Source organism: Athene cunicularia (assembly GCF_003259725.1).
Source record: "Athene cunicularia isolate RWA chromosome 1 unlocalized genomic scaffold, athCun1 chr1_part1, whole genome shotgun sequence".
Lineage (NCBI taxonomy): Eukaryota > Metazoa > Chordata > Aves > Strigiformes > Strigidae > Athene > Athene cunicularia.
The window spans coordinates 17,638,801-17,665,387 of NW_020799091.1; the positions used below are offsets into that span (position 1 = coordinate 17,638,801).

Consider the following 26,587-nt stretch of genomic DNA (forward strand, 5'->3'; position numbering starts at 1 on the left):
CCCCCCCCCATCTGGGGCCCCTGCATCCACCCTTCCTGAAACAAAAAGTAACTCCCAGTTCTACAGTGGGGGGAGACCAGTTCACTGCAGCAAGACAGTATGGGCTTGCACTAGTTTTATTAGTGGAATGATGCAACAATTAAGCACTGAAAAACATACAAGACTTCCTTGCTACCCTGAGCCACCAAATGAGCCTGGCTCCATCCTTGCTACCCCCTTCCCTTACACAGAGATTTCCTGCCCCCCGACTTTCTCGTTTCCAGACAGAACCACCTCGCTGCCTCCCCCAGGGCTCCTGTGCTCTAACCTCCTGATCATCCGTGGCCTCCACTGGACTTGTTCCCCTGTACATCTTGTCCTCAGGAGCCTGGCACTGGTCACAGCGTTCCAACTGCAGTCTCGGAAGCGCTGACCAGAGGAAGGGTCCTGCTCCCTGCTCCTGCTCAGCTGTGCTCTTCTAACGGAGCCCAGAATGGGGTTGCACACCTTCATCTTCACTTGTCCCTCGGGACTCCCCAACCAGCTTCTGCAAAGCTCCTTCACCACCAGTCTGTGCCCGGGCTGCACCAGGTTCATTCATTGCCCACTGCAGGACCTCACATCTGGCTTTAAGTGACTTTCCTGCCAGGCCCCCAACTGATGTTTACTGCTTTGTTGATTTCAGGAAATAAGACAGTAAACATCCTGTTATTCACTGATTAGTTTGAAAGAGTTTTATGATGCAGAAACCCTGAAAAAAAACCTGGTGATGATACAGTGCAATGTTAAAATTGCATCACATCAAAATTCATTTTTCATATGCATTTCGTTCACAGCTTTTCTTTTTTGTCTTTTTATTGGGCTACATTAAGACAGCAGGCATTTTTATCATAACTTCCAATTCAAACTTAACTGCTGCTTCCATCACACTGCAGGTTACCATTTCCTCCCAGTCCTGGTCAGCTGTTGCTGGCTCACACCATTTTCTCCAGGTAACTAATACTTATGTGCTCTTTTAAACTCTACTGCAATTTAAACACAATCCACACAATTGTTATTTCTTTAAATATGAAACCCACTACTTTGTCTTCTGTCACACATTTTAGTGCTTGAAAATATTTTCTTACTGATTTAACTTCAAAGGCTTTTTTTTAATTCCAAACCCAATCATTTAACCAAGGAGCAGTCTTTTGATAAATCATTTATTCTGATTCAAACTTTAACCCTTTTATCAACACCATTCCCTGGCACTAGTACTTCTGGGAAGAAAATCAGTTTCCAATACAGTCTAGATAAAAAGGGAGTCAAGACCTCAGTCACACACAAAGTGGGCCAACATCAGCTTTATTATCAGCTTGACTTTGCCTAATGCTGGGTACCACCTTCTCTGCCAGAGACTGAAGTCAGTAGCATCACAATAGCTGTAACTCATCTCCTCATGCAGGAAAAGGCAGCTTGAACCTCACAAGCAGACACTGTATTTGGCTTCTTCTGACATGTCCTTCCCAATCCAGGGTGTTGCTGGGGGACCCTTAGCCCTGTTCCCTCAGGTCTCACAGGGCAGACCTGTCCATGAGCAGAAGGAATACAATGAAACAGAGTGATCAGTTCATACCCCTCTTCTGTTCAGCTAGCTGCTACAGACTTAATTGCTGTTTTATTACATAACAGCATTATCCTTGTGCCCAAGAAAACAGCATAGAGCAGAAAAAAAAATATTATGCACAAAAATAACACAGAGACTGATACCTGAGCACAAAGGAAACCAATTTCATCACTAAAGTCACAGTCATTGTTAGTTGCTACAATGAGTGACAACATGGTTATATTCTCACCCCTGATGGTCCTTGTAATTCCAACTTGAAGAGCAGCGTTTTGCACATGATCACAGTATAGCAGAAAGTCATCTTCAGTTCTGAGGGCCTCTAGCCACCAGTGCTTTTCATTGGAACCTAATGCAATGGAGAACATTTTGAGGAAGTAAGTAGAATTCAGGCTGAGGAGTTACAAGAGACACTTAAGTGATAACTTCCCTGAAAACATACTTCTGTAATCAAAGTATGGCAAACAACAAGACTCAAATAGCAAACTACAGAGCAATGCATTAGCAAATATAGTTGGATAAAGAGGTGGGAAGGGCTTTCCCAGACAGCCCTTCCAAGAGGTTACCTGGAATTCCCAACCACTGTTGAGGAACCCCAGCAGCAGGCAGCTTGACAGAACACACTGACCTCACTGCAAATTAAGTCAGCCGTTTTCTGGTCTAACACGACTGTACGCAAGTTTATTTCAGAGATGAAGAAGGGAATGCAGTGACACACGAAGGCCAGCTCTCATCTCTACAAATACTGCTCAGCAACAAGTTAAGGAAGATCAAACTGAGCAGGCGTAAATTTTTTAATATGACTGACTTGGCTTATCCTCCCAGCATTTTGCAACTTTTTTGCTGTTTGTTGTTGCACACTCTGCCCCAAATACAATGCAATCCACTCACATTCTTATCTAATCTTCCCTCAATTTTTAATGCAATTTAATTGGGCCATTAGGCTTTGTCAGCCAGGTTCACACTGCAGTCTGAAGTACACACACACAAATGAACAACGGAGGAAGAAAAAGTATTTTATCACTCTGAGACAAGGAGTCATTACTTAGCCAGTCAAAGAAACACTTGTATCCCCAAGGAACCCTGGCCATCCGCTCTTCCTTTCACAGGAAGGAAACTGTAAGTTGAGGACAGAAAAATTCTGAGATGCCTGGGAAACCTGCCAAACACTGAGGCTCCCAAATGGCTCTCTGGCACAGGGGCAGTCTGATACATAAGGACAAGCAACACTGAATTCCCAACAGCTACACGGTCAAGACAAAATGTCAGCTGGATAGAAAAATCTTTTTGAGTCAAAACTTTTTAAATGTTACTACTACTTTTCTGATAAAGAGTTTTAACTGTATTGTCTTTTTGAAATTTTGTGAGTAAATGCTTGTAGCTTGCTTATTTCTACAGCTTGGTGTATATTACACATTATTGTGTGATTATTTTTATGTTACAATTTTACTGCAATTTAACTACAACTACAAAGTAACAGGAAACTCCTTAGTAAAGGGTAAGGCAAAACCACAAAACAAGGTGCCTATTAGTTTTTTCCCACATCCTCAGCCCCTGGCACACACCTCCACCCCTCCCCCCTTCAATATCAAATAGGTAACAGGGGTTAGGGCACACTTAAACTGGACACAAGTGAAGTGTGTGTTGGGCCTGATGGGAGGCAGCCAGGAGCACTGAGGGAGCTGGCTGCTTGCACTGCGAGGCCACGCTCTGCTGCTGAAAAGGACCTGGCAATGGAGAGAGGTGTGTGATGACTAGGGGACAGCAAATGTCACTCCTATCTTCCAGAGGGGCACAAAGGAGGATCCAGGGAACTACAGGCCCTGGGAAGAGAATGGCTCAACTACTCCTGGAAAGCATTTCCAGACCAAGGAGGTAACTGGAGTAGTCATCATGGATTTACAAAGGAGTCATTTGCAAATCCTTAAGGATCTTAACCTGATTGCCTGCCATGCTGAGGTGATCAGCTCAGTGGATACGGGGGAGAGCAGTGGATATTGTCTCATTTGACTTGAGGAAGGCTTTTGACACTGTCTGCCATAGTATCTTTACGGACAAGCAGATGAAGTACAGGCTCAGTAAGTGGACAGTGAGGTGGACTGAAAACTGGCCAAACAGCCAGGCCCAGAAGGTCGTGATCAATGGCACAAAGTCCAGTTGGGGGCCTGTAAGTAGCAGGGTACCCCAGGAATCAGCACTGAGGCCAGTCCTTTTCAACATCTTCATTTATCATCTGGCTGGTGGGACAGAGTGCATCCTCAGCAAGTCTGCAGGTGATATAAGGTGATACAAAGCTGAGAGGAGTGGCTGGTACACCAGAGGGTCATGTTCTCATCCAGGGAAATGAAGCTCAAAGGATCTCATGTCAACAGGGGGAAATGCCAAGTGCTGCACCTTGGAAGGAATCCCAGGCACAAGGACAGGCTGGAGGCCAACTGGCTGGAAAGTGACTTTGCAGGTAAGACCAAGGGGTCCTGGTGAACACCAAGTCCAAGAACCACCATAAGCAAAGAATGTGACCTTGTCACAAAGGTGGCAAATGGCATCCTGCACTGCACTACACAGAAAACTGCCAGCAGATGGATAGAGGTGATCCTCCCCCTCAGCACTGGTGAGACACAGACCTCATCGCCCTCTACAGCTCCCTGAAAGGAGGTTGCAGAGAGCTGGGGATGAGTCTCTTTAACCAAGTAATAAGTGATAGGACAAGAGGGAATGGCCTCAAGTTGCACCAGGGAAGGTTTAGACTGGATATTAGGAAGCATTTCTTTCCAGAAGGGGTTGTCAGGCATTGGAATGGGCTGCCCAGGGAGGTGGTGGAGTCCCCATCCCTGGAGGTGTTTAAGAGTCGGGTCGACATAGCGCTGAGGGATCTGGTGTAGTTGGGAACTGTCAGTGTTAGATTAACGGTTGGACTGGGTGATCTTCAAGGTCTTTTCCAACCTAGATGATTCTGTGATACGGGGTGTTGTGTCCTGTGCTGGGCTCCCCAGTATAAGAGACATGGACATACTGGATTGAGTTCCATGAATGGAAGACAACTGAGGGACTGGGGCATCTTTCATGTTATAAAAGGCCAAAAGAGCTGGGACTGCAGTCTGGAGAAGGTGGGGTGAAATATGATAAATATTTATAAGCATCTAATGAGAGGATATAAAGGTGACACGAGAGTCTTCCCAGTGATGCCCAGGAACAGGATGAGAGGCAATGGGCACAAACGGGAACACAGGAGGTTCCCTGTGAACATGAGGAAACTTACTGTGAGGGTGACCAATCACCAGTACAGATTGCCCAGAGAGGTTGTGGAGCCTCCTTTCCTTGGACACCAAATCCAAATGGTCATAGTTCAGGGGAACCTGCTCTACTTGACATCCTGCTCTGAGCAGGGGTTTGGATCAACAGGGCATAGGAAGTAGAGAGTAAAAGGTGGAAAAGGAGACAGAGCTTCTGTGGAGACTATCATGGGATTTTGCCTCTCTTGAGTAGAAATTTTGCATTATTTCAGTCTTCAGAATCAAAGACCACATAGGCAACTTTTCAGTATTAGCTATAAGTCACAGTACAGTGAGATATAATGACTGCAGAAAGATTTTTTCTTTCATGTTGCCCTTCCCATGCATTTTAAGGAGTGACAAAGGACCCAATCATGTTTATACTTTCCATGCAACTCTGAAGTTTAACTGCTTACTTCCCACACTTAATGTACCAGCTGCCTTGGAAATTGGTAAAAGGACCCCTCTATTTAACAATAAATCATATAGACTACTACTACAGAATCACAGAATGGTTTTGCTTGGAAGACACCTTTGAAGATCATCCAGTCCAACCCCCCAGCCACAGGGAGAGACATCTTTCACATGTCATTAAGAAATAGCTCAATATATCTGGTTCTTTATGTATCTAGCTCTCTATAGTTGTTTTAACAGTAAACAGAGACAGCTCTTGAGTATGTTTACTAGGCCAAACACAGAGGAGAACTAATCCAAATTCCTCTTGCTTTATCGGTAGAACTTGCACATCTTGGTCAAATCCCAGTGTTTAAAATTATTTTCACTTTATAAAAACAACTGATATTTTAGAATTTCAAAACTATCAAACCAAGCTTCATAAATCTCCCTTTAAAAGGGAGTTCCACAAGGTAACTTCCAACACCCAGGGCAAATGACACTACATACCTGCATGTCCACAAACGGAACTCTACCCCCAGTTTTGCAGAGCACATGGACACAACCCTCCAGACCAAAGCCAATGGGCTCACCCCGAGGGCTGTTCAGAATCAGAAATGACAGCGTTGACTGTACAAACTGGATTCTGAGCACAGTGTATCAACAACATCCAGTAGCTCAGACATGGCATCACAGTAATGTGGCACAATGGGTTTTGTTTCTAAGACACATTATGACTAGCCAGACTTAGGGTTTTCTGCAAGAAGCTGTGTACATATACTTCAAGCACTTTAAAAACATGTTAACATATAACAGGAATAACACAAGGAATTGCATGATCTGAAAGTATCAGTTGAAGCAAAGCAGAACTACTTACATCAAATCACAAATGTGTAAAAAAAAAAAAAAAAAAGAGGGCTCCTAAATTTCAGTAATTATTAAATAAAACCAAATATCCTAATACATACCTCATACTAAAAGTTGGTTTAGGATTCCCTTTTGTATGCATAAGATAGCAGAAGGATTCTGCACAAGCCAGTCTTCATCTGCATGTTAAGATTTTAATAGTAACCTAAAAAATAAAGAAACAGTAAATAACTGTCACAGACCATAAAATACAGTAGCCTCTTTTTTCAAATAGCCCTAAGTGTAATATGGAGAAATAAACCATAGTAAAACTTCACATTACCAGAAAAAAAATCCATTTATTCTTTACCCATTCTTACCACTTAGTTGATACTACACAGATTTCTCTAAACTTTAATTTTACTACGTCAGCCATTAAAAACCATCTGTTCCAAGAACATTAGCAAGTTCCTAGATCTTCATACTTCTCCTTGGAGTAGATTAAGTGCAGTCTGCTCCAGAGAGCCCCAAGTCACTTCTCTTTGGAGGGTTTTTAACACACACACACATATCAAACACAACACTGTTGTCTTCTAGGCCTGCCAATCCATGTGACCAAAGTGGCATTTCATCCTTCTCATATTATTGCCACTGCAATAATTAGGATCCCTGTGCACAACACAGTTATTATTACCGAAGCTTGAGAACTAACTGCTCTCACTGGGAAGCACAAATACAGCCTCCTCCAGTTCCACAGCCTGCTCTATACAGACATTTAACAGATACTTAAAAGGACAAAAGCTATATATGAAAATAATACAACTGAACTGGCATAAAATGTCCTGCTTTCTAATAACTTCTCAGAACAGGACTGCACACAAGTCTCATTAGAAGATATTTTAATACTGAAAGCATTAGAAATTGATGCAAAAATTTTAAGACTCTTGTGATTTTAAAACTTCTGCAATAGATCTGCTTGCATTTTTGCAGTAAGTGCAGTTGGAAGAACAGCAAGTCAGAATAAATTTTATTCCTATTACATTTATTAATTCTTACAAGTATTGCAATTATATATAAAAAAGCCTAAATAATAACTGGAAGTATTAATAAGGGTATCTATCTTTAACTCTGTGGGTCATCTTCCAGAGTCCACATGCAAAATAATTATCTGAAGTGTTTAAAATTCAACATCTCCCTGCCCCAGCCCATTCAGGCTTCAAAACAGGTCTCACCTGTACATACACATTCCCTCCTCCCCTGCCCCCAATTAAAACCATCTCTTCTCTGCAAATACTTCCAATTTAAAATAACATGCGAGTCCTGCAATGTTTGATAGGTTTAACATAATCCATTCCTCAGGCTGGGGAAGCAGACATAGAAACATGCTGCAGAGCCAAGGAACCCTAAAGAATTTCTGTAAGGAGGAAGACTGCCTGGAAAACCCCTGATTACAGCAGTGCAAGGGGATGAAGAACTCTGTATGCTCTCAGATAAAGACTGCTTAAAACAATTTACCAACACATTGAGGTCCTGCTTGATGATCAGAAAACTTAGCATACCCTGCAAAGTATTTGTTACAGGAAGAATTACTTTGGAAAGCCACATATAGGTTGCATCTTTCGGGCTAGCTTTGCTTCAGGAACAGTCCCAAAAAGCAACTCAGAAGTGACATACATGCAAATTACAACACACAACCACAAACACTAACAATAAAGGCAACATTTACCTTATCAGATACAGCTGAAAAAAGGCTGAGGCTAGCAGCTCAGAGAAAATACAGTTTCAAAGTTGGCACAATTTAATGTCTGTGTCCTATGAGGAGTGCTGTAATTTATCAATTCTCCCCTTTGCTTCCTTTTGATCTTTTCCCCTCCATGGGGCAGCTTGCTATATACTGAATTTCAATAGTTCTGTTATATATTTGATAACACAGACATTCAGCAAGATGGATACTGCCTTTCTAAAGCAGATATGACAGAGCACAGCGCACTTAACCCTCTATAACTAGAGCTATAATTTTGCAAGTGCTAGTATTAAAATCACTTACAGGTCAAATGCGCTAATGGCTCTAACGATGACCACCTGCCACAGGGACCAGGCTGGAATTGTTATATGGACAAATATTAGTGTCCTGGGACATGACCTCCACATGGTGAAGCCAATCCAGTTATTGATATGCACCCATCTTAAAAGGAAGATACAAACTGCACATCTTTTGATCTGTATTTTAATATTATGAAAAAACCCACATTAATTAGGCTTTTCTGCCATTCTTGCCCCATCTACAAACAGCAAGGCTAAGACCTCCAAATGCATAACAGCCTCTCCAGTTTCTGTAACTGCCAGTGTATATTACCTTCTCTTTCTTGGCCACCCAGATTTACTAAAGAGAAAGCAGTGAGCCAGATTCTTGGCAACTAGTATGTATCAGTGACAAAACCGTAGCCAAATAAAACTAGTGTGTTTTTGAAGACAATCCCTAAACCCAACTAGTACACAGCAGTGTTACAAATTAATCATTTACCATAACTCAGATACTTACAAAGTGATTACTCTTTGTGTGTGGTTGGTTGTTTTGTGGGTTGTTTTGTTGGTTTTTTTTACAGTATGCCTCTGGCTCTGCACTGTTTCTTCAGCATTTTATCTCTATGAGAACTAAGATGATTCCAACCTCCCTACCCTATATAAACCCTACTGTCTATGATTAACAGTAATTACTTCATTAGACCTGAACATATCCTAGCAGCTAGTGCTAAAAAAGGTATTTGTAAGAGTAAGCAGGAATACAGCAAATCGTTATTTCCAAAAGAACAGACTGAATCATCTTCATTCATATGATAAAGCTTTTCTTTAAATTAAAGCTCAAAGTGCATATGATACCAGAGAAAATTAATCTGAAGTATTCTAAAAGATTAACAGCATGATAAACATGCCTATTCTGAAGAGAACAGATGCATCACACACAAACTGAACAATACTGTGCATATACTGTGCCATTATTAAGAAAAATTTATAACCAGCTCCTCAGTACAAGCTATCTCAAGTAACACATGTTCAGTGTAACAGAGCACTCTCCACTACTGTCTTTCCAATACAGAACTGTTATGCAAGACAAGCTCCAAGCTGCCACAGCAGCATACCAAGCAGAAACAGCCATGACAATCTAAAACATATCTTACATTTACCTTGAACACCAATGCTATGCAGCTTCACTGGCTTGACTGACAGAACAGCGTTGTGCTTTTTTTTTTTTTTCAAATTAACAGTATTTTTGGTGGGTACTGTAACAAAGAGCTTCCCCCCTGCATTTCCCTCCATTTCCCCTTTTATTTTATGTCTACTTAAAAAATTACCTAGCAAAACAGAACAGCAGCATGGGTAAATTTTGACTTCCACTGAAGTGGACCACATTTTGCACCAGCAGGCACAGGTATTCTGAGAGTAGCAGAGCCACTATCCATCACACAAAGGAAGAACTCCAATGCCGAGCTGTTCTCAGGAAAACACAATCCCTTGTGGTCATTTACTTGGGGTTTCCAAAGGGAACCCGAGATGATCCGCAGAGCTGTGTTCATGTTTGCATTTGTTCACGTTTACCTATCAAAAGGTAACAGATAATAATGTTGGCTGCTGATGTACTAAAAGAAGATACAGTGCTATACATTTTAAACGGTCAAGCAATCTTTTCCTCCCCATTCTTTTAGTTTTTACTCAACTCTGGCCAAACCTGCTCACCTTAATCACAAGTAGTCCCTGCTGAGGGCAGAAGTACACATGTGCAACAATAAAACCATCTGAGAGTAAATCAACTGTCACCTGGGCATCATTGCACGGCTGCCAGTGATTACAGGAAAGAAACTGCAACATACCCTTCCCAAATCTTGTTTCCCCAAATTCTCTCCATAAGAGCATATACTTGCAGACAGCTAGAAACAAGTATTTAAGGGAAAAAATGAACATTACCAAATTAAGGCTCAAAAGGAAAATCAAGTTCCTAGAAGCAAAAGAACTAATACTTGAACCGAGCCAGCAAGGCGATCAATGTCCTTGACAAGACCATTAAAAACATTTTACATCTATTTCACAACTTTCAATTTGTAAGGTATAGGGTATATCTGAAGCATTTTACACAGAATGAGGAATGTGAATGTAGTAATATTCCTCGTCTGGAATCAGTTTTCAAAAAAGAAAAAAGTGGCACTTACTAGTGGCTAGGTAATAAACCCACACCAGTGACAACACTACAATTCAAGGCACATTTATTTTTCTGTTTTGCCTGGATTGCAAAACTTTACTCATACAGAGGTTAAACTATTCCTCCAGCATTTAGGAATGATGAGCATGTCTGAAAAATATTCAAACAGAATGGACAAAGATTTAATCTGTGCATCTTAAGCGAGGTCAGAATTTGAAGACACTGAAATTTTTAAGTACCTTCTAAATTTCATAAAAATTGTTCATTTGTCAGTCATTATGGTCCTAGACGTAAGATCATGCATTTAATACAAAAGGAGGATCCTTTTTTTGGTAAAAAAAAAAAGATTCCTACAGTTTCAAAGAAGTTTGGATTTGATCAGAAGGGAATGAAGTCTTTAACACTACTCAGGCTTCTATCACATGTAATTATATTTTCACAAAGTTGTGAACTATGAGGCTGCAAAGTCATTAAAATAATCCTATATGAAACAGCCACTCATTCCTGTATTTTTTAATACAGCCTCCTCCTCTATATTGCTCACTAACATGCCAGTGTCAAGTCAAGGAATCTGCAGCACCAGAACAGCTGGCTAATCAGACAGTGATTTTCATAATTATCCATTCTATGTATGCTGTCATTAATGGAGCAGAAATGTCTTCAGATGTTCAGATTTCTACTTTCAATTATTGTATTTATGCTGAGCAGCTTGGAAAAACATCCAAGTAACAGTATCATTTTCTTCATTCAGAACTCACATGCCCTGTTACATGGATGCAAAGTTCCTGAGCATTTTGTGATACTTTACCTTAATCATGAACAGCTAAGTAGTACAAAACTGTTGAAGAAGCAAGGGAATAACCTTTAACCCTCATCATCTCTTTCACCTAGAAATAATGACGTATAGATGTGACTTCACCAATTAACAAAGAAAACAAGAAACCTGACAGATCAGAAGCATCTGAAACCACTGCATCACTCAGCACTGGAAGCTACAGTTAAAATTGCATTAGCTTGTTTTATGTCAGGTTCGAGAAATTCTGAGCAAGTTCACCTATCACAGAAACTTATGGCTTGTTTACATACAGGGTTTGAAGCAAATTTGGATGTCTGCTGTAAGTGAGATCTAGTTAAACTAGCACTGATAGCATAGTTAAGTAGTATCAGTATTGCTCTATTTTAACCAGTCAGAATATCATTGCACTACACTGTGCAAACAAGTTTACAATGATGTAATCTTGAGATGAGAACACCACTAAGAAAATTTTACAAACATTTAAATAGGCATAGCTTTATTAATACTTAGTTTGATTTCCAAATAATTTTTAAGTAGAAAAATGTGTATAGACAAGCCTAAGAGATGATTTTATCACACTTTAAGATTACAGAAAAATCAGCATAAAATTTTGTGTTATAGAAAAGTACTTTGATATAGTTGAAATGTGACCACCTCACTCATTTGAGGATATTTTGGATCTTCCATGAACTAGGGGGGAATGCAGCTTCAAGGGAAACTTCCTAGATTGTGAATAATCCAACTTTCTCTAATTTAAAAAAAACAACATTCCTAAGGAATTATGAAATCACTGACACACACAGCACATTTATTCCTGAAGTGTTAGCAATGCTGCTTTACACAACTTCACACAACGCTCCCCATTCCCTCCTGTAGGATTCCTTACCTGTCATTTTTGCAGCAGGTGCCAAGTTAGGCCAGTGTCCTAACCTCCTCTTCCAAAATAATGACAGCAGAATTGATTATCTTTGTGGGACTAAAAATCTCTGAAGCCACAAGACTGTGCTGGGGGTAAGGGCAGGGCAAGCTGTGGTCGCACGGTCCTTATAAAGAGCAACAACTCAAGATTCACTCAAAGAATTTTCATCTTTGAAGTGCTTAATTTGAAAACGTAAAATTTAACAATACTAAGTATTATATACATCTATACTGAAATGAAACCTAATAAGGAAGCATACAAAATACCTAAGCAAGTAATAGGATTTTAGTGTTAATTTATATAAATTTCAATAAAGTCAAAACTTTATTCCGATGACGATCACCAAAGGGTTAATATTGGAAGAGACCTCTAGAGCTCATCGGGTCCAATCCCCCTGCTCAAGCAGGGCCACCCAGAGCCACTGCTTTTGATCTCCAAGGATGGAGACTCCACAACCTCACTGGGCAATCTGTGCCAGTGCTGTCACCCTCACATTAAAAATGTGTTTCCTGATGTTCAGACACAGCCTCATGTGTTTCAGTTTGTGCTCATTGCTCCTGGTCCTTCAAAAGATGTGGTGATTCATTGTGCAATTTAGTAATTTCCTTTCTGTGCTAATTCTGCTGGGTGACAATTTCTATCTCTGATTACTTCGTGACAAATACAGAATACCAACTTCTAGCTTCTGCCATAATAAAAACCGTATTTGGTAGTAAAAAAGAAAATCTTACATTAGATTTGAAATACACAGGAAGTGGAATCTGTATTTCAAGACAAAGACAACAGAACATCATTAATAAACTGCAGGGCATCCTGCAAATGCTCTATCACATGTTGGTCCACTAACATAAGGACTTACCTGTTTATGAAAAAAACACAAAGCAATGTTAAATAAAGATACCATTTCTCAAGAAAACTTGTGTTCTGTAGAGATTAAGGCATTTACAGATCTGTTTCAGTATGACCTAACTAGTCCTTGCAACAAACCAAGCCTGCACTTGCCCAGTCTAAGCAGATTACTATTCAGATCTGGGCTAAAAGTTGTGCATACCATCACCAAGGAACTTGTGAATATTTTTAAGGCAGGATATGCAAAGAACTCGACTGCATAAAGCTGAAGAGCAGAGATTCTCTACTTGCTGCTATTGTACAAGCTTCACTGTCTGGCAAGCTGGGACTCAAACTTGGACTTTGTCCTTGCACAACTGGACATTCTGCTGATGCTGCACTAAGGTTAATCTCAACTTTCCAATACCATTTTACTTTCCTTATTTTAGTAAAAGTGGCTACTACCTGTAAGAATGTTACTGTTCCAACCCTAAGTGAAACAGCTTTCTGTAAGTGAGCACCAAACATTTAAAAAGTATTAAGCCTCAGATCTCATATATGTAGAGTGAAGGAAGCGCCTCCTAAAAGATGTACTGAAGAGGACTGAAAGGCACAGTATTAGGAATAATTTCAAGTTTGAATAACAGATTTAACTATCAGGCAGTGTGTGTTAGGAATACTATTAAACTTAACCCTTCCACCATCTACCCCACTTAAAAGACACTCCAGTTGTCTACAACATTCTTCACTTGAGAAGAACAAAGTACAAAAGGCCTTAACGATGAAACCACATTTACATGGAACTAAGCCAAGACCGCATGGTACGAAATACAGAACTTCCTTTGTTATCATCTTACATACAAGGGCAGTCCATTGGCATCATATTCAAGACTAAAATATTTTGAATCAAAGAGACTGTTGGTACTATTTTTCATCATGGTTCATTCAGATTTCAAGATGCAAGCTCATAGTATAATTCTCACATTTAAAATATGTATTTAAAAATAATCAACATTATGTCAGGTGGCAAACTTTTAACTATCAACAGATTAACAAGAACATGGTTATGAACACAGACTAAAACATAGAACTTGTTACTTAGTTACCTGTTTGCAACTTTTGATGTACAAGGACAAAACATCCATTCTAACATACTACAAACATTATTTGCTATGTGTTGAAAAAGAAACTCCACATAAGAAACAGCTTCTCCAACGAAGTCCACACTTCAAACCGAAGTTCTGTATACAGATGCAACAATTTCTTTTAAAGGTTAACAGAACATTTTTACCTGTTATCAGATTCTTCCACTACAATTTACAGACCATCTTCAAAGATCTCAAATTTTGCTCTCCTATTCCGCTCAACCTTGTTCTTGCCTTCTTGTAACTTTATTTCCATTTTTATTTCCATATTTCTTATTTAACAACCTATTTTGCTCAACTTGCTGTCATTCCGAGCTCTACAAAATCTTGCATCTGATCAGCATCTGACTGCTGAGTTTGCTCTGATAGGGTGTATTTATACATAAATTTTGAGTGATTCTGGTCTACAACACACTGTGTAACTTAAATGCCGATACTCAAAAACAGTTTAAAGATGAACCTTAGCACCTGGAGGTAGAACCAGGCCTCCATATCTTTATTGCAAAATTAGGGAATCGGACTGAAATAATCATCCAACAGATTCATAATCCTTTATCAAAGGATTTGTGTCACTGACAGTACAAGTGTAACCAGTTTGTATTTTCTGAAAATTTCTACATAATATTTATTTCTCAAGTCTGTACTCAAGCTTGCACAGATCAATACCTCATTGAGAATACGACATTTACAATCCATGAAAAGTAACATTTGGAAGCACACTGCAAAGAATGAAAAGGTGTAAACTATGAAGACTGTAGCTGGCAAGAGCAAGTGCCGATTTAAGTGCTCCATGACTATACTACCCTCAATCCTCCACTGCAGTAGCTGCCACTGCATGACTGAAATCTGCTAAACAGAACAGATGAAGACTTTGAAAAGCATCCTTGAGGCCACAAAGGTATCTCATTAACTGAGGCAGGTAAAGCAACTGCTGAAACGACCAAAGGCACTACTACAAAGTCCTGGGGAGGCGATGACAGTCGTGTAGCTGTACATGTACCAATCAGCAGACAAGCTACCTCAGGTGCTAACTGTTCAACTACTCAGATTTATCACTGCAGCAAGATAATTATGTTCTTCATAAATTTAAATCCTGCTCATAAACTTTAAGTCCTATTCTTGCTTTGTCACGATCAAGGCAAATTCTCCTGCAATAAGAGCAGGACTGGATTTGGGCAGCATTTAGTTTTACGCTGGAGCCCTCTAAACTCGTGACACCAGTCCTCTACTGGAAGCATCAACACATTAAATTATACATATTTGAACTTCAGTCCTTTCCCAGCACAATTTGGTCTTGTACATTTAACCATCTCATTAATACAGTTCCACACCTCTGTTCCTTTAAGGTTATGTAGACAAAAACTAAAAATAAGAAAATATAACCACCTCCCCAATAAGATTAATCTTCTCTATATCTTAATGAAACACAGGCTTTCAGACTGATTTTGTCCATTAAAGCATGTATTTTATTTGCATGTTTACAGTGAACTAGTTTCATTTATAGCAGAACTCTGAAACAACATTTAAGAATTTTAGATTATCAAGAGTCATATTTGAGGTTTTCAATTCTATGATGCTTCCCAAATTTTTAGAGAAACTGAAAGATGTCAAACCACATTGGCATGCTTTTCTACATTACTATCTCCTCCATCTGTAAATCCATGAAGAGTAGCTATCTTCTTTTACTTTTCTATATTAGTATTCATATTAGTCAAGAAAGGATAACTATTTTTTTAATTTCTCATGTATTCTGTCACCTAATAATTGTGTACTGATTTACAAAAAAGAAAAACTTCAAAATTAAATTAAACCAGAATGAAGTCTTCCCCCCACCATCAACACCCCCACTCCCCAGAAGAGCCATAAATCCTTTTTAAGGCAACAGGTTAAGAATACATACATGATACTCATATACTAACAAAATACATATGGGGAGGTATATAATGGTTTGCCAAATCACATCAAGAACTGGCTTTACTGTGCATCTGGCATACGATTCTTCCCCTTAACCCATTTCCATCAAGTTTAGTATTACAACCCCCAAATACAGTTTTTTACAGCTCATATCTTTCACATCATCAGGAAAAGTTAAAGCCTTTTACAATAAAAGAAAACCAGGAATACAGAATAGGAAACAAAGTCCTAAACAGAATAGATAAGGACACCCAGAGCAGACCAGTGACAATCTTCAAAGATGAATGATGTGGCCCAACCCTATAGTCAGTATGGCACATTAAGTCCTCACATCCCTTCTACAGCTTTGCAGAACCTTGCAGAATTTTCACCATAATACTGGTGAATAATGGAAGGTTAGGGTTGACTCACAATGTCCCTAGTGTCAGACCAGTGAAAGAGTCAGAGCTCAAATACTTCATAAATATGTAAGACCTCTAGTAAAATAAAGCTTCCTCCACCTTCTTTAAAGATGCACCATTCATCTTCCTTGACACTAGGCAGTTTTGAAGATACCATATTTTTAAACAATTTTTTTTACAATAATATGAAGAAGATTCTACATTACCAGTTTTCCTGCAGAGGCCTCAAGAATTAAGAAACATACAATAACTGATCCCGTCCCTCCCTCCAAAAACTAGATGAATTCTTTCAAACCTGTCAGTACTTCTGTGACTACTACAGCAATAAAGCAGAAATGCAAATTAAGTATCAAGGTTCTGGGCAAAGAGTTTTAAAGAGTATTTCCAAAAAATATCAGACACATGGGAAATTCAGGTTTATGATTAACTGGAAAAAGATACATAAAAGAATTTGAAAAGTAGTAAGAATAATGCTCAAGATCAGCTTTTATCCAACTAGGCTTAAAGGCACAACATACTATCAGTCTTTGGCAACTACCATCACTCAAATGATCCTATTTCTGATATTCATACTATATGCCATCATCTCCAGTAAGTACATGTGTTTAATTAGCCATTAACGTTCTTAGTCAAGACTCCAACAATGAATTAGTATTTATAACTGGATAAGACAAATTGTACTTGTTATTAAATCTTTAGATAACAGTTTTGCACAATGGTCCTAATTTAAAGAGTAAAAAAATGCATGCCCAATAAACAACGCAACACAAAAAAGCATGATTGCTCCAGATTCGCACCTTCTCCACCCCCCAGAAGACTGGCTTACTCTCACTCAACATAATTTTTAAAGGTTCACTTTAAAAATTATGAAACTGAAACTAATTTTTTGTTATGTTTAATAGCACATGGGGAGTTATAGTATTACTCAGAGCAAACATCAAGTAATTTGTGATTTTATTTCCTGACTTGTACACATGCTTGTGATTAAAACCATATTATCCATGGAAACTGAACTCAGAATTTTTTTTACCTTTAACATTAATTGTGAAGTGGCCTGTAAGCAGGGAAAAATCTGGATGTAATCATGCATGAAAGTATACCAAATCATTTTATTGTCCCAAGCCAGTTGTCATTTTAGAAGCAGTAAGAGTCACCAAGGACTTACATTTACTTTCCTAATAAACACATTTTCATGACTTGCTACTTTTTTCTCATATGCAACAGAAAAAGCATATTTTGCAAAAAACATGCAGAGTGAACATGAAACAGAAACCAAGTTTAGCAATGAAAAACTCTCCTAAACAAGTTACATGACACTAAACAAATGCTCTAGTACCCTTATTCCGCAGACATTTGCATTCAGCAGTGTGAATAAAATATGAAGCTGTACACAACTATGATGCAGGAATGATGCTCAACATGCATTAAGTGGTATTACAGAAACTACATAAAGCATAACATGGCAACAATACTGGCACATACACCAAAATGGTTCTAAAAGTACAGCCATCCAACTGCCAAGCTGGCGTAATTTTCACTTTTAAACCAGTAAATCAATATATGATGATTATTTCATACCTTTTCTTTCAAAACTCTGATCATTCACTTTTTGAAACGTAATTAACTGCATTCTTCACACACTAAGACAGAAACATTATTTGTGTGATTTGGTACAGCTCAGGTTCTGAAGCTGTCAGATGTGGAACTGCTGCTGATACAATGCTGGAAGTTCTAGAAGCAGAATGTTCCACACCGGAACAAAACTGAAGATGAACTACTGCTTCATTATTAAAGTTTTCTTTCTGTGCCTTCTGAAAAAGGCTTTTGAATTTGATTAGAACAGGAGCTGCAGCTTACCTTTCACATGCTCTGTCCCTTAAAAGTGGAACATAATACCTGGAACAATGCAGTGCTACTGTATCACAGAATGAAAAACATTAGCATTTTAAAAGACAGTGTTTCCCATCTTTGTAATTCCAGTTTACAGATTTTCTCCCAAGAAAAAGTACATTTGAATAGTCTTGCTTCTCTAAAGCAACTGTGTGTATCATCTTTCCTGGAGAAATCATGAACACTATTTTCCATATTTTACTGGCTTGCATGTAACCTTCTTGGCAACTGCAGAAAGTGGACATATCAAACTCACATAATTTGGCTCAACGTTTTCACGTACCTTTTTTTCTTCATTACTTCAAATACTTGCCCTCTTGGGCCAACTATCACTAAGAACATAAAACATAACCATGCTATTCAGACATCTGAAGCCCTCAACATATTCCTTACAAGCTATGTATGTCTTAGAAGTACTGAAGTCATCCAAACCCACCTAATGAGAACATATATAAAACTACATTCTCTATGTGGCATGTAGATATAGCACAAACTAACCTAATGTCTGCAGAGTTATGAAGTGTTGCTCTACTGCCCACGCCTCGCTGTTCTTTTTCTTCCATGCTGAAATGAGCAGAATCAGTAATTTTCACTCAGTTTCTTTTACCCTTCTCACTGCATGGGCACAGAGATGCAACAGTGGCACGAAGCAGGCAGGAAGCAGAACCAAGCAGCAAGGAGGGCAAAGGGCTATTCACATCTGCAGCAATGTATGTATTTATTATTCCAAATATGCACAGAAATATTTCAAATTTTCTATTAGCATACAAATACTTAAAACACTTGTAAGCAGCCTGAAAGATGACTTCCAGCTGGCAGTTTGAAGACTGCATTCTACAGTACTGTGATAGCTCATGTATGCAGGGGATTTTCCTGCAATTTCACACTACATAAAAATATTTAAAGCTTAGTAACAGCACTTCAGAATAAACCCTTTTACAGCAAATAATCAACAGTAATAGAGTTTTGAAAAGAAGAAACACATTAAAATGCCCAAAACACCAAGAGCAAACAGCTGCAAAAAGAATTACAATAAATCCATGTGTTTTTCACATCTTAAGATTACATTTCCTTTTCCAACTTGCTTAAGTATATGTGGTTATTTAAAGAGGGAAAACCTGTTTTGCTTGGGGATGGTTAGGCACTGGGTTTGTTTTGTTTTTTGGGAGGGATGTTTTGTTTTTCCTTTCAAATATTCACTGAGAATAAAAATACTTTCCCTTTCACATAAATAAAAACTGATACAGTGAAATTAAGACAAAAACCTACTGAAAATGCCTTAATCCTATCCCAAAATTATTAATAAATATTCACTATTTTATTTTCCTTTACACCATCTTCTGTTTGGTGCTTCTCTGGCTATGATGCAAGGGTGTAAGACTGGATTCTCACTTGTCTGATGAGAGGCTCACAATCTTAAAATCAGTTGTTTCATACTTACGACAACATGAGGTGTGTATACTGTACACAGTTGCTGTATTCAGCCACAAAAATAAAGTCCTACAGAACAATTTCATAACAGAAGAAACATATCCAACTGCAGTGACCACCCCCCAACCTACATCCCATTAATATTAAAAGATTTTTTTAAACATTAATTCATTTCAGTTTTCCTGGTATTTCTTGGCCATCTGCACAAACTAAACTCAAAGTTTAAAAAATCCAATGTAACTGGTGTTTCCATCTTTTCCATTAAAAATTAGTTAGTTTGTGGTTTTCATGTATAACAAGCTTTTAAGTTATTTTTGTGAATTCCTGTAGATACAAAATTAAAAATGAGAGGAATATGCTTTATTATGTTACTTTATTCCCCCTTTCCCACATTTTTTCCATTTACATACAGGACCCTTCACACTTATTCCTGTTCAAGGTTCTATGAAAATTCTTTTAGTGAGAAATTAAGGCAAGAATATCTTTATTCTCGCTGCACTTCAAGTCAAGCACTTAACATCCCGCATACAATTAGCATGTAAATTCATACAGCTATGCTTTACTCTACAGAAATTAAGATATAAAAGCACACAAGTAGAACTAGGAACAACAGAAGCTCTAGACAAACTGTTTACCAAAACAAATAGAAAAACCTTATCAACACATTTATGCAGTAACAGTTACGTTCCTTTTGAATGTCATACCTCTTACTATGAGCATTTTGTTCTCTATTGAGGGACTACATACAAATCAGTAAGTTTTTACCCACGTTTACAAATTTTTTTTTTTCCTTTCATTATGATCTGGGTATAAAATAATCATTATATCAAAACAGGTTTACCTATAAATATGCTACAAGTATCTCTGAATTTAAGCTTTTCTGAATAGTTACCTCAATTAGGAACAAATGGTGGTTGTTCTAAACTGCTTTTCTGAAGAAATCCATCTTTTACTGCTTTTAAAGTCAGGCTGAGGTCATTAATCTGAATACCTCCAAATTTCAATTATAGTAACTTTTATAATAGGTTAAGGAAGTTCAAGATGGAAAAGACCTATTAAATCTATCCCACCGAAAACGAACACACTGAGGGCTTGTTTCCATGCATTTAAAATCATCAAAAGTATTGCTCTCATGAAAATTTAATGTTCAGTTTATCTATTTCACAATTTACATTAGACATACATAACTTAATTTTGATAAACCAGTATTTCATGGATTACTGTGAAAACAAACCTGAAAAGCCTACAGCTATGATTTTTAAAATATTTTATGAGGGGAAATTCAAAACTATTAACAGATTTCATAACAAAACATCAAATTGGTGAGACTACCTACTAAGAACAAGTATATTTTATGGTATAACCCAGAAGGATATACCAAAAGCCAATCCAACAGGAAAAATTATACCTCACATTAAATATTGAAAGTTTTTACTCAACCCTTCTATTAACATCTCACATTTAATTAAATGGATTTTTAAGAAAGCAAATGCTTTAAGGATAATACAGTTCAAGGTTTGCCACTAAACTAGCACTGACTAACCAATAATCTAAAGGAGTAATGTCCAGCCTCTGTATTTTCCACAGGCCATACTCCCTCCCTCCTCACTATTAACGAACTGGGGAAATTTGGACTGGTATTTCATCATACCAGCTGGCAGCACAAGGAAAGCACCAAATCCCAAGACAGTTCTGCATCTTAATGACAGTGCAGTGCCCAAATTAATAAATCCAGAGCTCCTGAGAAGTTAATTAAATAGCATTTGAGATATGTGCTCTCTCAAGTCCTCCAGTCTTTGCCCCAGGCACAACCTAGCAAGAGATGCTGGATGCAGACTCTGTGAAACCACATATGAATATGCACCACTTCAAGCCTCAGGAATGGGACTGAGAATCCATTCACAATTGTGGTCCAATGTAAACTTATCCCATCAGTTTCTACCCAGTATTCCCTTCCATTTTAATAGTTCAATTACCATTTATTTTGACTTGTCTTCATTGAGAAGGGAAGAATTATGGTCCAACTTATTATATAAAAAAATATATGTATTCAGAAATATGCCAAAAAATTAGTTTCCACAACATGCTTAAGTAAAATCAGCTTCATGCCACCAGAGCACGCCACTCTTGCTGAACATCTCACCTCAAAGCATATTCTCCCTTCAAAAGGCTTACAGGGTATTGTTTTTCACATGAGAATCTTCCTTTAGACTGGTTATTTCTTCATTTTTTAGCCAAGTTATCTCAAGGCAGACTGTGACTGTTTAACAATAAGTACTTCACAAAAGTCAATGCATTTGTATTTAGTACCTTTCAATGGAATTTGTAATTACAGATTTTCTATTTTTCAAGTTTAAAAGGAATTTGAAATCAAAAGTGGAAAAGGGAAAAAATTAGTTTGGTATAACATTTTTAAATGACAGTATACATTAAATCAGAATGGTCCTCAAAGAATGCATACTATAAAATCCTATTGGATTATGTTTAAAATTAAATTAATCTAACAGTTCATATTGTTTTCTTCCCATCTATTTTAATCTTTTGTTCTAATAAGAGTCTCCAGTTCATCATATCTTTATGTCCAATTGGATAAAAAAGATGTAGACAATACATAAAACAACTTAAGGTCAGAAATTTTTCCAGGTAATCCATAGTAATTTGTATTTTTCTTAGGAAATAAATACAGTTAAGTATACTTGAATCACCACCAAGTTTCCCAAAATATCAATGTGCTTTATCTAATGAGCACACTGGACAGAACTACAAATAAACTAACTCACAATCAAAATTATTTCTATTTATTTTAAGTGCCCAATAGCTCCCCTTCAAATGAGTGAGGTGATAAATGCAAATGCAGTTAGACTAGCTGGATTCTGGTGGTGGTGTTTCTTTTACTTAAATGGCATAGTAAAGCTTTGCTATATTTAAAATTAAAATTGTATCTCACATGAAAACTAAGCAGTTTAGACTGAAGTCTCAGGAATAATGTAAAAACTCAGCCAGTACAACCAAAAGTGCACTGTAGTCAATTTCATATCCTCTCCAGGCTTATTTTATTTACCACACCATAGAGCAAAGAAAGAGAGTCAAGACTTAATAGTGCTTTCTAGTCAAACAAACCAAACATAGTTAAAAACTTAAGTACGTGTGTACACAAAAAAAATGATACTGATTGGACAGATGAGGAACAAGAAAAATTAACCACTTCCAGCACACAGGCACCTTCAAGCAAAAAGACTGCTTGGCCACATCTACATACCATTTTTAGGAAACAAATTGGGACCATTCTTAACAAAATTATCATATAGCTAGTCAGTTACTACCACATATGGCAAAATAAAAACCACTCTCTTTACAGTGGAGCTGTAGACAATCAACATGGCCAGGCAGCCCTAAGAAAGCTTTTATTAAGAGCAGAATTTGTCAGCCTGTCATCAGCTACCAAAGGCATTCTTCATCTTTAAAGAGTACCCAAATTCAACATTTCTGTATTTATTTTTTAGGATTTAAAGGCTCAGTTCACTGATATTTAAAATGAGAGATAGGTTGGACCAGATGATCCTTGAGGTCCCTTCCAACCTGGTATTCTATGATTAGATGATTTTCTGCAATAAGGACAGCAGAAAAATCCACTGCTACCATGGCAGCAGAGCCATTCAAGTCAGTTTTACGGGAAGGGCAGCTCACAACTATGGAATGAAAATAATTAATATTACTTAATATTACTCTACAACTTTCAAATACATACATACCTCTGCTTGCTGGCAAAAATGCAGTGCAGTAAACACGCACTTGAAATAGCACGAGGCTGGCAAGGAAAGAATGAACCATTTTCTGCAGATTTGGTAATCTTTAATGTACTTCTGAAACATACTCAGATACTACAAGGATGAGGGTGTGTATATATCTAAACAAATACAGGAGTTAATCACAACACCTGAATGACACAGCCTTTTCCTTTGAAAAACTGAAGAGACCTCTTGAATCTAGTTCAAGTAATGCTTAAAACATGTTCCACATATCTTTACAGTCTGGAATTACCAACTCACACCAGTACTTTCTCAATCCCCATAAAAACCATCATGTGTAAGGGCAAAAAAGATGAGACAGAAGTAATTTAATATTTAGACACAACTAGACACCAATGTAAACTGCATTTTCCACTAAATGCAGTATACCAAAGCAGAGAGCTTAAGTAGTTACTACATGTAAACACTAGTTTAGACCCTTGTGAAAAAACAGTAATTTGCCCAAATGTTGAGTTTTAGGAATAGTGTGCTACATAAAACCAGTTACAGGGGTTTTTTTGGAAGAATAAGTGCTGTAACGTGATACATATAAGTAAGGGAAAGAGTAATTCAGACTTTAAACCTAACTCACTATTGCACTGCAAACAATAAAGTGTGGCATGTATCTCAGGTCAAGCACAAAAGGGCAACATGAAACACAGTCTAGATGAAAATGCTTAGTAGTTGCACATGACACAAGTGAGAACCTACCCACGTGATAACTCCTGAATTGTATCAAAACAATCTCTGTTTTAAGCCATATAACACTGGCAATTTAAATAAACTTACTTCCAAAATGCCATCAATGCCACAGTTTTCCTGTTACCCATTTGCTCATAATTCAATTCACCAAGGCCATAACTGCTATATTAAGTAGTAACACGTACATGCTCTCTCTGCTGCTTGCATCCCATGCTTTAAGCTACATACATATCATTTTGATATAATTAGGGCATGTTATCTCAAACTTTTTTAATCAACTTAGTATCACTATTCATGCAGATAAATTTCATTAATTTCTATTTCTGAAAACATAAGTGAACCGATAGAACACTGATATTTTACAACTATTTTGCACAAGAAAAAAGCAACAGTAACAAAAAATATCCCTACTTTCTTGCCACTGCAGGAATAGAACCAATAGGTCTTTTCCATCATCTTCCATGACTGAAAATCCATATCATAAGCAGCTTCCTAATAGCTTTTATCATGTTTTATCTCTAAGACACAATCAGCAAATCTAGCCTGAGTTGTGTTGGAAATGGGTATTTTTCAAATTCATCATTCTGTAAAATATTTATCAGCAGTCGTGTGCAATCTTTCTAAATGCATATTACCCTAAGTGAACAATTATTTTAACTGGAAAACATATATTTGCCTCCGAATTAAACAATTAATCATTGATAACAGACTTGTTTCTATTCAAACCAACCACTGGGGGTAACATATAATGATGCATTAGGCAGTGGAAGGCATTAAACCAGCTTGCACAAGTGTCTCCTTCCTTGCAACAGCAACATACTTTAATGATCAGAAGAACACACAGATGTCTTAATTTTTCTTCTGTAGAAGTAGGATTTAGGCAAATTCATTCATACTGTTATGAATAAAGCATACATACAGATTCCTTTTCCAAAGTTTTTTTCCCCCCCAAGTTAAATTTTCCAGTAATATGAGTGAGAGATACTCTGCTGATAAGCCTGTGGTGACTAAGTTTGCAAAGGGAGACTGAGATGCAAGAACACAGTATCCTTGAGAACACTTTGTATAAAGTTTGATGTTCTTCAGAAGTCAAAACAAACAAAAGTTGTGTTATAAATTGTTCATAGTATGTACTGCAACATGCAGTTTTGCTAAACATTCACTATTAATGGGACTTTCTTGACACATAGTAGAAACTACATAAGAATGAGAATGATGCCACTTATAATTAAGCATAAAATTATTTTCACCCAACATTAGTAATAACATTCCCAAAATCCTTTCAAGTGATTTTTATATTTTATTGTAATCAGATAACTGCACGTTTTACAGCATAGTCACACATTGTATTTTGCTAGTCACAAACACATTGCCTTACATAATGATCCGCATCGTTTCTGCTCTATACTACAAAGCCTATGACTGAATACAAAAGAAGTTTTACAAAATAAACTGTTTTAAAGACTACAATAACAATAAAACCGTTTCCAGATAACAGCTAAAATTATAAAGGCATATCACTGTATAGTTTTACTGGAATTTCTAAACAGTAAGGAATGAAATAAGTTTTAGTATCTGCGACGCTTGTTAGGTCCTTCAAAGTTGCCCCCTGGGTTTCCTCTACCAAAGCCACCAGGTCCACCACTCACGGCACCTACACCACTCATTGGCGGCTGAGGAGTTTCAGAGCCCGTTCTACTAACCAGAGGTGAACCCATCTGTGATGGACCTCCTTGAGGGAATCTCTCATTATGCTAATACAAGTCCATTTGGAACATGCCAAATGTGAGTTACAACAAAAACCACAAGTGATGTTGTCATGAAGTTCAGCAGATAGTCCAGTAGAATCAGGATCACACATAGAGGGAAGAAAGGAGCAATTCAATTAGTTATTATGGAAAAAGAGCTGGAAATTAAAGAGTGCTAATGTTATGCTCCAACTTTGGAAAGTAAATTTAAAATTAAACACTTAAGTATTAATATTAAGACCAACTCTGGTGCTGACTATAACTTCATCCTTTCAAGCACATCGAAAGCAATACATATTCTCTACGTAGCAGAAGACACAGCAAACAATTTTATACCTGAGCCTATTCTGCCTTACATACCAACTACAATGTTTCTCCCTAAAATAAATTAGACACAGAAATATTGTCAAACTAGGGAAAAAACACGAGCTTCTGTATATCTAGAGACTGCAGGTTTACTCTTTTAATAGCAATATAACCTAAAGACTTTATATCTGTGGATATTTCAGTCCATACTACCTGGAGTCAGCCTTTTGTACTGCACTTAGGAATCTTTAGTTAGACTTTTAAAACCTAGTCCAAATAAACTGACACAACTAGTGACAAAATGCATAAATGGACTATGTTTAGTTAAAAAAAAACTTGGTATAAACCTAAAGCTTAATCTGAAATATCAACATAAGATGAAAATGCAGTTAATGTTCCACATTTACTTTCCTTAGTTCTGTGACTAGTAT

At 37.6% G+C, this 26,587-nt stretch overlaps 1 protein-coding gene across 6 annotated transcripts in view; it reads right to left on the reverse strand.

The window, feature by feature from the left end:
- Window positions 1–6: 6 nt before the first annotated feature.
- PSPC1 (paraspeckle component 1) overlaps window positions 7–26,587 on the reverse strand; it is a 66,064-nt gene continuing 39,483 nt past the window's right edge. Inside the window, exons 7-9 of one of the 6 annotated variants that reach the window (XR_003397701.1) lie at window positions 6,216–6,319; window positions 1,815–1,931; window positions 7–1,545 (exon numbers count right to left, since the gene is read on the reverse strand). Coding sequence is in view for 1 of the 6 variants with exons in the window: in XM_026841711.1 (XP_026697512.1) it covers window positions 25,671–25,856 (186 nt within the window). In the remaining 5 variants the exon portion in view is untranslated. The other 5 variants (XR_003397703.1, XR_003397700.1, XR_003397705.1 and 2 more) reach the window with 5 other exon arrangements.